The 15,195-nt window shown below is 53.7% G+C and overlaps 1 protein-coding gene across 10 annotated transcripts in view; it reads left to right on the forward strand.

The window, feature by feature from the left end:
* The window catches only part of ACACA (acetyl-CoA carboxylase alpha), a 256,134-nt gene extending 242,998 nt beyond the window's left edge, over positions 1-13,136 (forward strand). For 6 of the 10 annotated variants that reach the window (XM_014559143.2, XM_014559162.2, XM_014559180.2 and 3 more), the window contains 4 exons: positions 1,200-1,354; positions 2,022-2,192; positions 8,616-8,752; positions 10,301-10,692. In XM_014559143.2, the coding sequence (XP_014414629.1) occupies positions 1,200-1,354; positions 2,022-2,192; positions 8,616-8,752; positions 10,301-10,424 (587 nt within the window). In that variant the 3' untranslated portion in view covers positions 10,425-10,692. Of the gene's footprint in view, positions 1-1,199; positions 1,355-2,021; positions 2,193-8,615; positions 8,753-10,300 lie in introns of all 10 variants that reach the window. The other 4 variants (XM_032498300.1, XM_032498301.1, XM_032498298.1 and 1 more) reach the window with 1 other exon arrangement.
* The last annotated feature ends 2,059 nt before the right edge of the window (positions 13,137-15,195 follow it).

The raw sequence follows: 15,195 nt of genomic DNA on the forward strand, positions 1-15,195 counted from the left end.
GGGTCCAAAACCCTCATAAAAATGAAACTAGGTACTGGAGTTACATCCCTGCTCTATGAACATGTGTTTATGTGTAATACTTACGGCTCACTCCGCAGCCCAAGGCTGTTTGTGGCGTGTGATTCATGGACGCATAAAAAGCAAGGCCCGTCCCCGACAGACGGGCCTGAAACAGACCTTCCTCTTCTGCATCCCGTCACCTGTGGGCGTGTATTTACTTGTCAGCCTTGGTGACAGAGCACCTCAGCTTGTCCCCAACACCAGGGGCTGTCACCTACTGCTCCTTCAGCTCGGCTGACTCCTCCTTCCTGAATTTTCGGTGTTGACTGCAGGTGCTATTCTGGGAGTAGTTAGGAAGAAAAGCTCGGCGTGGCAGCGCCTCTGCGGGGACTCTGCTGACGGGGGGTCGGGCAGGGGCTCCTTGTTATAATGTGCTCCGGAGTCTCCTATCTATTGAGTGAGGGGACCACGTGCTTGTAAGCTTGGTGATCCAGATGAGGTTTGTGGACTGCCTTTCTTTTTCCCTCCTCCTCTTCTTTTAGCCCAGGAACTAGGATGTCTTTGTTGCTGTGGTCAGGGCTTGGCTCTGGCATTAGCAGCGCAGGCAGGAGGCTAGGCGGCTGGTTAACCCACTGAGCTGGTGTGAGCCACGTGCTTCTGGCTCTAATCAGGTTGGATTCTACTGACGTCTGGTTAGGAGTATTCCAGCCTGAGATCAAAGCCGTGAAGTAAAGCTGCTTGCAACTTGAGGAGTCACTGGGTCCTTACCAAGTTGGGCAGGTGGCTAGTGTGGACGCAGGGAAAGAAGGGCTGCTGGTCTGTGTTCAGAGGCATAGAGGATGCTCCCCCAGCGTGTCCCACACTCAGAGTAGTGCAGCTGCTCTAGTACTGGCCAGCAGGGCGTGGCCTGGGGCCCTCCGTGGGGACTAGGGGTCTGCTGTTGGTCAGTGAGATGATGAGAGGCCCAGGCCTCCAGGCGGTGGTTTGCACCTGCTCGGGAAGTGGCCTGGGAAGAGGGCCCCCCTTGGTTACTTTCAGAGTTGTCACCTCCAGGGAAAGGAGGACATGTGAGCAAGGTAAGGACAGGTCTAGCATCTGGCAGGGTCCAGTTACTTAGCTGAGAGGTGGTGAAGGCATCAGAGAGCCAGGCCACAGAGATCCCTGGCCTCCCCCGAACATGGCGGTTTCTTTCATTGCAGGCACCCCAGAGCTGAGCGCGGCTGAGCGGAAGGAGCTGGAGAGCAAGCTGAAGGAGCGGGAGGAATTCCTCATTCCCATTTACCACCAGGTAGCCGTGCAGTTCGCTGACTTGCACGACACACCAGGCCGGCTGCAGGAGAAGGGTGTCATTAACGTAAGTACAGGGGTTGCCACTGCTCCTGACTTGTCAGAGACCCGCGACCGGCGTGTGTCTGCCTCGTGCACACGGGCACACACGCAGCGAGCGGTTAGGGCTGCATTAAAACAGCATGTGTGGATCAGACCATGTTCAAGTCTTTTGGAGAGACTTTCCCGTTTTTCTGTATCCATTATCATCCTAGAACGGTTTATGATTTCAGTAGCAGGGACTCCCTGGGAGGCAAGCTCCATTTTATTGGTGGGAAACTGAGTCCCCTGGGCTCCACTGGGGACAGCTGCCCAGGTGGTCCTCAGGGTGTGGATTATTTCAATGTCAAGGTTCCAGCAGCAGCCAGTTCACATTTGACCTGCGTGCAAGTTGTCTGAGCCATCCGCCCAAAACCAATCCCTCACTCCCTGGTTATCTGAGAGTTCACAGCCCCCACCCCAGATCACCTCGGCCGTGTGTGGGCCTAGCATTAGCCTGTCCCTGTGCAGTGCTGCGGCCTGCAGGGCGTGGGGACTGCAGCTCTGAACTGGGGAGACCCCTGCAGGTGCTGGGAGCTCGTGACCAGCTCTTGCATCTCCGAGGGGCTCATTGGAGTGGGGTTTTGTGACCGTGGAGTTTGCTCTGGACTAGGTGCTGGGCTGGGGCGACAAAGCTGATTCTTTTCTGTGTGTAGGACATCCTGGATTGGAAAACCTCCCGTACCTTCTTCTACTGGCGGCTGAGGCGTCTCTTGCTGGAGGACCTGGTCAAGAAGAAAATCCACAATGCCAACCCCGAGCTGACCGATGGCCAGATCCAGGCCATGCTGAGGCGCTGGTTCGTGGAGGTGGAAGGGACAGTGAAGGTAGGTGGGCGCCGGAGGAGCCTTCGTGCTCTGCTCCTCACCCCCACCCCACCCAGCCCTGCAAGGCTTGATGTCTTAAGAATCCTGGGGTCCCGGGAGGGGAAGGAAGCATGTGGGCCTGACCTGTGTCCCCTGCCAGCAGTAATATGTCGTGAGGGCTCGTTAGATGAGGTAGTAGGGTGCTTTTAGCAGCTCAGTCACCCAGCAAACCGTTTTGAATACTTACTTTATGCCAGTCACTGCCCAGGCCTGGGTGATGTGGCCTTGAGAGGGGCAGGCGTTGCTCCTGTCCCCCAAGAGCTCACCCTCAAGGGGGAGACATTTGTCAAGAGGTCACGTACAACAAGGCCGATGTCAGACACAGCAAACCCAGGACATCGCAGAGCATAGAGAAGGGGCGCCTGACCCGCTCTGTGGGGAGGGAGAGCAGAGTCTGGGAAGACTTCTAGAAGTAACGTCTCAAAGACTTAAGAACAAAGCAGGGGCGAACCAGAGGAAAAGGTTAGATTGGGAGACAGGAGGAATGTTCCAGGCAGAAGGAACAGCTCGTTCTGAGGCCTGATAGCAAGAGCACTGCGCACCCGAGGCAGCGCCGGCCCTCCAGGATGGCCGGGAGGGCGGGGCCGTGGAAGCCTGCGGAGGGGTTCGGACTCGGTCTGCCCTCTTTGTCTGTGGGAAGCCACTGAGAACTTGAAGCAGCAGAGAGCTGTGCTGTGACTTGTGTTGCAGGAAGATTGCTCTGGGGCCGTGTGGAGGGGGAGCTGAGGGCAGGAGCGAAAGGCCTCCTAGGAGGTGGCGGTGATCCAGCTGCAGGTGCTCTGACTTCAGATCCCAGCTGGAAGCAGACATCCCCCCTCCCTGCAGGGAATTACGAATCTGGCATCTCCTCAGGGTAGTCTCGTGTCCCATGTGCCCCAGGGCCGGGGATGGAGGGTTCTGAGGCCAGGACAGCCTGGCACCAGCATTTGCTTCTGCACAAGACAGTCTGTGGCAGGATGGGAAGAAAAAGTTGGAACTTTTATTTCTATTTATTTTTACTAAGAAAAAGAAGGAAATCAACCTTTATTAGTAGTTAGCATCTGGATTAAAAGTAAGTCATACACCTCATAGATACGTTTCATCAGAATATCGGTAGTATGTGCTGGAAATATACTTGTCTCTTTCCCTGTGAGCTGTGTGATCAAAAACATCTGGTGACTGCTGGGCCAGAGAATTGATGGAGGCTGGACGGGGGTGCTCCAGCCTCCCCAGGGAAGCACTGTCTGAAGGCTCTGCTCACTGTTCGCAGGAAGGAACTCCCAGGTTTGCCGTCAGTTTTAAAGTCAGTGAGTCGGATGCTTCTAAGATTCACCTGTTTTGAACCTACCCATTTCTTTATGACCAGAGAGCTGCTTTGGATAAATATTTCAGATGTGCAGCGGGGGAGCACAGCCTTCTGCGACATTTGGTTCAGGTTAAGGTCAGTCTGTGGCATCATAATTGAGTGAGACAATTTTGTCAGTGGCCACTGGCAGCTTCTAGTGGAAGTTGGCATTGAAAGTCACGCAAGTGTAAAATAAGAGGTTGTTCTCCAGTTAGGAGCGGCCGGCTAGGTAAATGGAGTGTGCGTGTGTGGCCAGGAGAGGCCCGCGCCGCCCTCCTCGCACATTAGTCACTAATGGACGTGCGCAGCCTCAGTGGGCACGGGGATGAGGAGGGAGCCAGTGCGTACAGCCCTTCGGTCGCTCCTTCGCGTCCTGCCCCCCGGGGACAGTGTCTGGAGAGACAGTGTGTCATCGCCATCTCTTAGCCACAGAGAGAGCAGTTGTCTGTGTGCACAGACTCCGGGCTGGAAATCAAGTGCAGGAGACAGCCCGGCCCCGCAGCTCGGGAGAAGAGGCCTGAGGACCCAGGTGTGTCCAAGAACTGAGCTGTCTCCCCTGCCACCATCCACAGGAGGGAGCGTTCCCGAGTGCTCAGTCCAGGAGCACAGGAGAAGGGGAAGGGCAGGTTATCCCACGATGTGGCTTTGAAACCTTCCAGATTCTGCGGGCTCAGCAGAACCCAGTTTTCCTGTGGGCAGGTGATGAAATCTGCGGCGCCCTTGAAAGAAGAAAGCGTGGGAGTGTTCGAAAGCCGTGTGCTGCCTCTGAGGGGCCGGGGTGGGGGTCTGCTTGGTGTTGGAAAGGGCTGAAAACCTCAAAACCATCAGCTTTTCTCAGTTCTTCAAACAGGGATGGATACTGTGCGCTGTGTCTCTCCAGGGCAAAGACTGCTCGGTCTAGACCCCAGCTTTGCCCCAAGAAGTGGCCCTCTGATCCTTCCTGTGGTTACTGGCAGGGCAAGACCCTTCATGATGGGCATCTATTAGCCATGCTGTGTGTGTGTGTGTGTTTTCATAGAGAATTTCTTAAAACTCTTAATCTTGAAAAAGATTCTGGAACAGAAGATTTGAAGACAGTGTGATGTTACGTAACTGAGCAGTGTGATTCTCTTGTGTCCCGTAGATGAATTTGTTACCGTGAGTTATGGGATTCTGTTGGAATCCACAGGGACAGTCCTGTTGTGGGAACGAGTAGGTTTCATGGTTTCCCTGCAGGCAGGAGAGGGCATCCCCACTGCTCCCCAAGAAAGTAGCGAGAGCAGAGAGTTGCACTGGGTTGTAAGGACGAGGCGCACATCTGTTTCATGGCCACATTTCCTTTCTCGATTCTCAGATCCAGAGCTTTAGGTGTGTGGTTTTCCAGTCTGATTTTTACCCCCAGGCCCCAGTGGTAGAAATTGAGATGAGAACTGTGTGTGGAGCATGGAGAAGAATGTGGTCTTTGGAATCTCACACTTTTTGGATCCCAGCGTTGCCATTTACTGGCTTGGACATACTTAAGCCTCCCATTCCTCGTGTGTAAAATAGGGATGATGTTTATTTCACAAGGCTCAGTGCGCTTTAAATGACATGAGTGTTGAGCATCACGTCTGGCACTCAGCTGACACTTGAAATATGCCAGCTTCCTCCTACTCCTCCCTCAGCACAGCGTGTTAGAAGGTGGCCTGAGAGTTTAAGAGTGTAACTGACAGTGGTCTTGGTGGGAGCCACGCGCCTGGTGGCTTCTCAGTCAGTGTTCTTCGATTCGGCATGCTGTTTGTCCGCAGTCTAGGATGCCACAGTACCTTCTGGCTGTCCAGGTAGCTCCCTTTACTCTGGACTTCAAATGAGATGAGTGGGCATTGGAGGCCCCGGTGAGGATGTGAGAGAAAGAAGCACGACTGATAGGGCCGTTTGATTTCCACTGTCCCCAAGCTGCCCACGGACAAGTCTCATGCACCAAATGTTTGATGTGGGGCCAAGGAGGGAGGAGGTGAGGCAGAACCTGGGAAGAATTGCTTGGCCCTGGGGGGGCCGGGGGCTGAGGCTGCGGGGGCTCTCAGGAGATGGGGTCCAGCCCCACGGCTCCTTGCTGTTGTACCCCAGAGCCTCAGAGGCAATCACTCTGCTGAGGCGTCTCCAGGCAGCTCATGAGGTAAGTTATCTACAGGGCATGGTAATCAGGGCTCACATCCATCAGACTGTGCCCTGGTCACACGCCCAGGTCCTGCTGTACCACTGAGCAAGGAGGGCTAACAGCAATTCAGTACGTTAGAAATGAAACTTTCCAAACGGGTCATTTAGATTTTGTAAGATAGACTAATCACTACATACAATTAGTGAGCTGAGTAGTGCCAGAGATACTTACCCACAGATGCAGACAGGGATAAAGTGTCTGCTGAACATTTACTGTAAGGCCATTGTTGTGAGGCTTAATCATTGATATTTTGTTGGTATTAAAATGTTCTGATTGAGATGAGAGCAGACAGGTGTGGGCCCAGGCCTGTCGTGAAGTTAGCAGCCGGCATTTCACACGTGCCACAAATCCACGGTGGGACGAATCAGCCACATTTTGATCATTTTAAGGAGGGAAGTAACAGCATAGGGTTGGCCCGTCCTTCTGGATGGCTGGAGCGATGAGTCTGCAGCTGTGTTCCAAGACGGCAGACGAGGAACTGTGGACTCTCCCAGGTCTGTTCCAGAAGCCTGGGGCACTGTGGGTGCCTGCATTTGCTCACTCTTGCTTAAAGTGATGTTGACAAGGGCTGAGACCCCCTTTGCCTTCACGTACTCTGTGCTGTGATCAAAGCCTGCTGGGAGCTGTACCCACAGCCCAGCGGCAGAGCCCCTGCTTAGTTATGCACGAGGTCCTGGGCTCAGTCTCCAGCACCTCCATTTAAAACCTAAAAAGAGAAACTTGATCAGGGTTTGACTTGGTGGTTGTCATCTACTTGTATTTCGAGTGCAAATCTTTCATATAAGGGACCTGTATTTTCAAAAACTTGGAATGTGTTGCTTTAATTCTGTCTGGAAACTTTTTTAATGTTTAAACACCTAGCATATTCTGCGGCTGCAGGAGGGGAAGGCAGAAGAGTTTTCTCTGGAGGGTAGCTGGCTTTCCAGTGCGGTGTCTGAGCCTCGTTAGAAGCAGGCATCTCGTGAGCTAACATATTACACCAATCAGGAGAGTTATCTTAAGCCACAATTAATCTGCTCCCTGGCATATGTTGATAGGAAAGCATCATGCTGTTTCTTAATTAAAAGCAAACGGATTAAAAATGATTAATAAGAGTATTAAATATTCTCCTAAACTAAAGGCTTTGGGATTCTTGGGTAAATCTAGGGTTTTTTCCATTCTGAAACCCAGGAAGCATGCATTGTTTTATTTTTTCCTCCTGCCAAGTCCTCATAAGTCAGGGCAGGTAGGGAAGTCTAAATCACCAGTGATGGAGATGGAAATATCGGTGTTCAGGTGCGGTGGTTAGGGGTCCACGCATCCATCCACGTGGGGGGGTGCAGGAGCCAGCGCGCGGGAGGTAAGACAACCACACTGCAGGCAAAGTGCCGCCACCACCCCGGGTCGGTGGAGACCGATGTGGTACCTCCTTTTTCTCAGAACAAAACGCTTCTCTGCCGTTCAGCCTCAGAGATGCTAACAGCCCTGCCCCAGGCACAGAGAGGTGGGCAGGCTCACTCAGGTCCACACTTGGCCCCACCACCATGACTGGGATTGCTCAACTTTTTATCCGTGATCACAAACAGAGATGGGCAAATCTGGGACCAGAAAAGGAACTAGAGAAAAGGCGCATTGCTTATCCTTAATCCTGGGGCTCCTTAATCCTTCAACTGTGAAGGACTCCTTAAGAACTGTTAGAAATGGGGACGTCAGTCACATGACATGTAATGAGTCACCAGCCACAGCGAACTCGCCAGCCCGGTTAGAGGGTTAGAGATGGGGATGTGAGAGTCGGAAAGGAAACCACCATCCTTAAAGGCCGAAATAGGCCCTTAGGAGACGGCCCGCCACCCTGCGGGCGTGGCGAGGACCTTCCACCGCGCTTTGCAGGCCCTGGAGCCTGAGCCAAGCATCTAGGTTTCCTGAGCCACCTCCTGAGAGCTCCCCAACGCACCCACCTATTAAATTACAGCGCCAACCTCATTGTCATTCTGACTTTGACTCAGTTAGCGATAACAGAGGAGGATAGCGCACCTTTAAATGACGAGCTTTGTGTTTAATTACCCAAACAAAATGACATAAATATGAATGAGCCCTAATGGCGGTACTTGGTTTTCCGGAAACCATTAACAAAACGATTCCTAAATGATTTGTAAAGAAAATGAGAGGAGAAGAGAGCCAGGAGAAGGCTATTAGGTTTCTAACACACTCTGGAATTATCATGGAGTCAACTACCTGGGAAATGCTCAGCTAAATGATCTTGAAAAAAGGAGGTGAGAGGTGGTTTGTTGAGACTCTCGCAGTGATGGACGGCTTGACCCTTTTGAAAACTAACAGAAAGCAAACCGGGGTCTAGGTTTCTGACCTGGTGGCTCTGCCCTGGCTCCAGGACTTCCCTCAACTCCGTCCCCCTCTGGCCTTGTCGGAAGGCCGCGGGCTCTGCAGCAGGAGACCGCCCTGACCGGGCTGCTCGTCCGCTGCGCCTGCTGGGACTGGTGACTCCCATTTAGATAATGTGTCTCAGTTCCTCAAAGCAGCACACATTTCATTTTAGAAACACCAAGTAAACAGCCTTTCCCTCTCAAATCAGCACTTTCCTGAGCAATCAGTCAGGTGACTAAACCCCCTTAGCCTCTGTGGTCCAGGACCCGCGTCGGGGCGAGCACTGATGCCCCAGGGCGGCCCGGGCGGATGCTTCGAGTGTGCGTCTTACATCAGAAGCAGGACAGGGAGGATGAGGACGGCTCCTGGCTCAAGGCCTGTCTCCTCTTCCTCCTTCAAAGCCAACAGTAATGGAGACCCGCGAACCTTTTTACGCTGAGCAAAGCCTCTGTTTGCGATGAACTCTCCAGATGCTGACTAATTAGGGTGTCCGGGGTGTCTGACCTGCGCCATCTGTCTGCAGGCCTATGTCTGGGACAATAATAAGGATCTGGTGGAGTGGCTGGAGAAGCAGCTGATGGAGGAAGACGGGGTTCGCTCAGTGATAGAGGAGAACATCAAGTACATCAGCAGGGACTACGTCCTCAAGCAGATCCGCAGGTGAGACCCCGGGGGCGGGGCAGGGCACCGGGCTCCTCCGGGGAGGTGGGGCCTGCTTCTCGGGGTGAGAGGCTTAAGAACAGATGGTGAGATGACGATGCCTTCAGGTCTTTGGGGTCGCCCTCCGTTTGAGATGCTGTGGTTGACCCGCAGATAAGAACAGAGCCCCGAAGCACACGTCCCTCAGCGGCTGGTCCCCAGGGGCACTCAGTAATCTCAGCTCCATGTTGGCTTAGTTCCCTGTGCCCAGCTGTTAGCGCCAAACATGCTCAACCCGGACAACGGCTCTGTGAGGACAGCTGACTGCACTGTAGTTTCCTGGGAAACCACCTTCTCCCCTCCCCGAGCTGAGCATTTAACTGTGTTTAGCGTCTTCAGTCTTCTCCATAGGCCTGGTGGTGGATGCTGCTGGCAACTTTTTTTTAAACTTTTTATTTGGAAACATTTCACTTACAGAAAAATTGCAGAACTTAAAACGGTACAGAGAACAAATCTGTACCCAGAGATGCCTGGGGTTTACATTTTACCCCATTTGCTGCGTCGTTTGTGAGTGTGCTCTTCCCTATCTATAGATTTTTTTCTGACCCATTTAAGGGTATGTTACACACGTCCCAGCCTGTCATGGCCCTTTACCCCCAAATACTTAAGTGTGCCTTTGCTTAATAGGGATATGCTGTTACATAACCACAGTAAAACGGTTAATTTTTGCAAACTGAACATTGATACCTTTTATCTAAATCACCATTTGTAGACCATGGTCTGTTGTGAGTTTGTATGACGTCTCCTCATGATGAGATTCAGGCGATGCATTTGCACGCAGACTAGTATGTTTGTGATGACGTGACCTTCACAGGGTACCACTGCCGGAGACACACGTCATCTGTCCCTCCTGATCATGCTGTTACTCACCTTCTCCACTGTGTGATTCCTGACTTTCCCCCTTGGCCCTAAAAAGTCTGTGGAGGCGCTTTGAGGCCATGCAGATTCCTGGTCCTCGTCAGAAGTTCCGCTCAGATTTAGCGTGCAGGGCTGAGTCTTGCCTGATCCAGTCTTGATGGTGTGGTTGCAGAATGACAACGTTCCAACTCCAGCACGACCTCCGCAGTCACCTTTCGCCGCCCCATTCTACTGCAAGCAGAAGCCCGCCCTCCTCCCCCGCTTATAGTATATACGTTGTTGGTGTAGACAATGAATGTCTGTTTTTTCCAATGATTTGTAATTCATTATTTTGATGCCCAAATGTCCCAGATTTAGCCAGCGGGAGCACTGTCATGCTGGTTCCACTGTATTTGCGACGTGCCCCATCGGTTTTGGGTTTTGTTTTTTTGAGGTACTTCCTCACTTTCTGACACAGGAAAACGTTTTGGGTTCATCTGGTACCTACCTTGCTGCTGGGGACACTTTTCATGTAGGAAAACAAATCAGTGGGGCAGGGACCGAAGTGTCTGCAGGGGAGCCTGGGGGGGTTTCTGGGGCGGTTCTGAAGCTGCCCAGATCTGGGCACTGCTGCCTCTCCCCTGTCTTCACTGTCCCCAATCTTCTCTCCAGCTTGGTACAGGCCAATCCAGAGGTTGCCATGGATTCCATCGTCCACATGACCCAGCACATCTCACCCACTCAGCGAGCGGAAGTCGTACGGATCCTCTCCACGATGGACTCCCCTTCAACGTAGGGAGAGCTTCCTGCCCACCCGCGCCCTGCCTCCAGAGACCAGGGCTAGAGTGGCCTTTTACAACTGAAACCACTGCAACAAGAAGGCACAGGCACGGGAATCAGTGGCATTTCGCTTCCCCTCGGATGTTTTCAGGTTACACACGACATAGGATGTGGGGGTCACAAAGCCCCCGGTCCAGCCCGCCGGTCACACACCCACCCGTTCAGTATTTATTACCCTGGCTGTGACTGCGGTCCTCTCTCCCTGCCCAGGACCTGAGAAGGCAATGAAGGGTACAGACACGTACCGTGAGGTCTTACTGCACAAAGCAGGGCTGCCTCCTGCCCGGACAGCCCTGGGGCCCAGCCCCGGGAGGTGGGAGTGGTTGCCAGGCTATCAGCAGCCCTAGCTTGCCCCTGGCCCCGTGAGCCTGCAGCCACCGGCAGCAGAGGAGGGCTGGGGCCGAGGCCGCGGGTCCACGCCGGGTGCGGGGAGAGCAGGGAGCCTCGGGTCTGCTGCTTCTTTACCCTGCGCTCAGCCCGTACACTAGGCACCCAAGGTACTGCTTATGAAGGAAATTAGAGCGTGAAATCTGCAGGCTCCTCGGAACTCAAAGATGAGGGCAGAGCCATGATCCAAGGAGCAGAGAAAGCAGAGACCAAGTCACTACTGTTGTTGACTTATGGGCCCCGACCTTGGGCTCAGCTCTCTCAGAACTGCAGGGACGGATGACCTCCCACTACCCTGCGTGTCGCCGCAGCCCGAGGTGGCAGAGGGGGAGCTGGGGAGCTGCCCTTCCCGTCCCCGATGGAAAGTAGCGACTCATGCCACAAGGAGAGTGGCCCGGAGAGCCTCTTCTTAGGACTTGGAAGGTTGTTACCATGAAGCCTGGCGCAGTGGTCACGAGCGGTTAACGGTGCCTACAGAGCCATCACCCGTGTTTCCGGGGCCCCCCTTCTGACGCTCCTACCTGCTGTGGGTCTAGCTCCTTGAGCGCACGCAGGCAGCAGGCGCAGCTGGCCCCCCCCTCCACGGCCTTCCCGCTGTGGGGAGGCTCCCGGGGAACACAGAACCCGTGTGACCTTCAGAGTCTCCACGACGCGTCATGGTGCTGCTGTCTTCCAGGCTCCCGGGTCCGTCTCCAGCCAGCAGCAGGGGCCTCCTCACAGGTGACGGAAAGAGCTTACTGATTCCCCCTGATTTCCTGAAGCAAGAGTGGCAGGTGATCAGGGCTGGTGTAGCCTCCGGTTCCCACCGTGCAGCTAATTGCACGTGTCACTGACAGCCACGGAGGAAATCAGTAAGACGTCAGGGAAGCAGCGGTACGAAGATTTCCGCGCACACTACGGTTTTGAGCCTTAACTCTACAGTCCACGTACAAGGAGGAGCTCCGCTCCCCTCCTCCAGGAGCTGTGTGTGCAGGCGGGCACTGTGGCTGGATTCGCCTCCAGGAGCTCGGAGCCTCGGGCAGGCTGCCCCGGGGCTCGGGGTGGGTGCCCCAGCTAAGAAAGGCGGGAAGAGGTGGGGAACAATTTTCAGTCCGGGGAGAACATCCTCTGTGCTGGCATTTGCCTACCCAGTAGGAACGGGAGTCGCCTTTGACCAGGTTATTCCTCGACCCTGTTCTACAGCAAGTCAGATTCCACACACACACCCACAGGTGGTGTGCAGGCCTGTGCTGCCCTGGCATCTCTTCAGAGAAAGGGGGGGTTACACCTGTTTACCTCCCCGCCCCCTCCCTGACCAAATTATGACACATTAAATGACGAGGTTTCCTCTCTGGAACTCAGTGATGCTCAGCCCCCACCCCCAGAGCGCCCGACTTCAGGGCTCACCCTGCACAGGGGCTCTTTCCCGGGGGGACGTCAGGAAGCGCCGTGGGCGCCACGGCCCGCCGCTCCCACGGCCCGTCACCTCCCGCTCCTGAGGCGGGAGGAGGGCGAATGAGGCATCGCCCAAGGCTTGCCTGAGCAGAGGTGGCCATGTCGCCTGTTCAGCCCCGTTCACACAGCAGCCTTCACTTGTCTCACTGAGAATTCGATGGACGCATAGCCTGACGAGCAAGGAGCTTCTGTCAAATGTACTCTTTTCACGTTTTGTTGAAATAAACCTCCACATTTGTAGAAGAGTCGCTGTGTGTCATTCCAGCCCACGCCCAGCGCCTCATTCTGGTTCCACTCTGGGCAGGGGAGCTTAGCAGGGCGAGCCCTGCGCCTGCCGACAGCAGGACCACTGTCAGGACAGGATGCCGCCCGGTGCTTCTGCGAATGAGCCTGGGCGGCTTTTCGGATCCCCGTGCCCTTGATGGCCTGGGCGGTTTCATGGGTCTTGAACCTCTTGGTTTGCATGGTTTGCGGCGTTTTCTGCATCAAGTGAATGGCAAACCATTTTCAGAGATCACCTCCAGCTCCTTTTATAGAGAGGTTTTAGATTCTCTGAATAATTTAGCTACTCCATGGCTTTTGAACACTAATTTTGGGCACAGAAAGGCACCAGGGGCAGGAAACTCACGCAGTGTGCCTTCAACCCTCTGCCTCAGTTTCTATGAATCCACGAGGTTGAAGCAGGAATAACGCTTGCAGAGAAAGGCCACAGGAGAGGGCGGGGAGGGGGGTGGGCACTGGCCTTCACTGACTGCTCCGCTCCATGCTACGTCCGTCTCCTTTTAGGATGTATAATGTAGCAAAGAGTGGCTTTTTCAAAAATGAAATAAATTGTTAATTTAAAAAATATTTATCAGTTTGAATTACTCTAAACTAGATGTTTTACAAAGGGGAGTAAGAAGAGAGAGTCGGGATCCGGGGAAGCTGCCGCTCTCTGCCTCCAGCCGCTGCTGGGAGCGCTGGTCGGCACGGAGGCCCCGGGCCTGCGTCCGCCCTCCCGGAGCAGGAGACGAGAGCCAGACCCGAAGCGCGAACTTTAAGCTGGGTGGGTAAACCTATGGGACGTTCTCAGGAAGGTCAGCCACGTGAACGGGGAACACTCCACTGCTGCCTCTGGGAACTCGTCTGATGTGTACAGTGCTTCCTTCTGTTGGGGAGTGACATTTCCTTCCTCAGTCTTTTTAATAGAAGAAAATGTAGAACAGCATTGGTATCGCTTTGGGGTAATAAGGAAAAGATGGAACAGCAAGTGTTCTGTGATCCAGTCCTGGGCCCACCTGTCTTTCCACAACTGAAAAGCAAGCACACAGTGACAAATGCCGGTGCCTAGTGACCGTCACAGGGAGGACCCTTCCCGCACGCCTTCCGGCGTGCGAGGCTCAGCGCCAGGCTGTGGTGAGAGGCCTGCAGAGGTGCTGAGCTGGAGGTGAACCTTCACTCAAGTGCTGGCTCCTCGGTTTGGGCACAAGAAAAGTGACACCCAGGCCTGCCCTGATCCACCTGGTGAGGCAGGAAGTGCTAAAGGCCAGGCGAGTGGTGCAGACAATTAGGGGCTGAAGCCCCTGCGCAGAGAGGCTTCCAGCCGGGAGAGTAAGGCAGGTATCCCCAGCCAGGCACCAACAGTTGCAAAGCTATTCAGGAGAGCCTAGGAGTGCTGGCTATGAGCACAGCAGTCATCAGGGGGAGGAACGTGCCTGGAGACAGTGAAACACCTTTGATGGTCTGGGGGAAGACTGGGTATAAAGGTTTAGAAATCAGTCTACTTGAGTGAAAAGAGCACAGTCTTGGGCACCAAGAAACCTGGCTCCAAGCTCAGCTCCATGTGTCTATGGCCCTGAGCAGGAGGGGCCGCCCAGCATCTAAGTCCAGGAAATACGGAGAGAGTGATGGGCGACTGATCAGCTATTTTCAGTACTCCAGAAATCTCACGTGTGCCTCGGTCAGGTGACAAAGGCTCACCATACCATTCTGATAACTACGAGGTTTACCTACCCAGGAAGTGGTACTGGCTACCGCATGCTGCCCGAAAGCTCTTAATCATAATAAATGATAGGAACAGGACATCTTCATAAATGCAGTATTTCAGTGAGCAACATCTTCCAAAACCTGCGGTTCCCTGTGACTGGTGGAGGGGCGGGCTGGTTACAGTGATTACGCAGCCTCAGCTCTGAGAGGACTTGGGACCCGCCGGGGGCTCAGCCCATTAGGAACGGTCAGGAGATGAGAAGGATGATAGCTCAAAGGGGGCTGAACGATGGGCCTGATCCCAAACGTTCTGATTCTGTGACTGGCCCTCGGGAGTGAGCAGAAAGGATCAGGGGTCCGGGCCCTGGGTTAGCAAAAAGCTAACAGAGCATTCTTGCCCGTGCTAGCCAGGACTTTCATAGCCAGGTGAGGATACAGCAAGGCGTCTGCAGCCTAGAAGAGAGCCTTCACCCTTGAAGACATCATGCCAGATACAAAATGGGAAGTACTGTGTGGATTCCACTTACATGAAGTACCCAGAATTGTCAAATTCACAGAGACAGACAGTAGCACGGTGGTTCCCAGGTGCCGGGGGTCGGGGGGAAATAGGGAGTTACTGTTTCATGGGTGCAGGGCTTCAATTTGGGATGTGAGAAAGTTCTGGAGATGGGCAGTGGTGATCGCTGCATAACAGAGTGAGTGTACTCAATGCTCCTGAACTGTGCACTTAAAACCTGTTAAAACGGTAAAAGTCTGTGCTATGTATATTGTACTGCAATACAAATAAAAGAAATTCTGGAGTTGTAAAGTACAATAACACATGAAAAATTAAGTAGAGGGACTAAATAGTAGATTCAGGAAGGCAGAAGAAAGAATCTGTGAACTTACAGAGCAAAATTAGCCAACGTGGAGAACAAGGAGAAAGAATGAAAAATGAACAG

Source organism: Camelus ferus, chromosome 16 (genome assembly GCF_009834535.1).
Source record: "Camelus ferus isolate YT-003-E chromosome 16, BCGSAC_Cfer_1.0, whole genome shotgun sequence".
Taxonomy (NCBI): Eukaryota; Metazoa; Chordata; class Mammalia; order Artiodactyla; family Camelidae; genus Camelus; species Camelus ferus.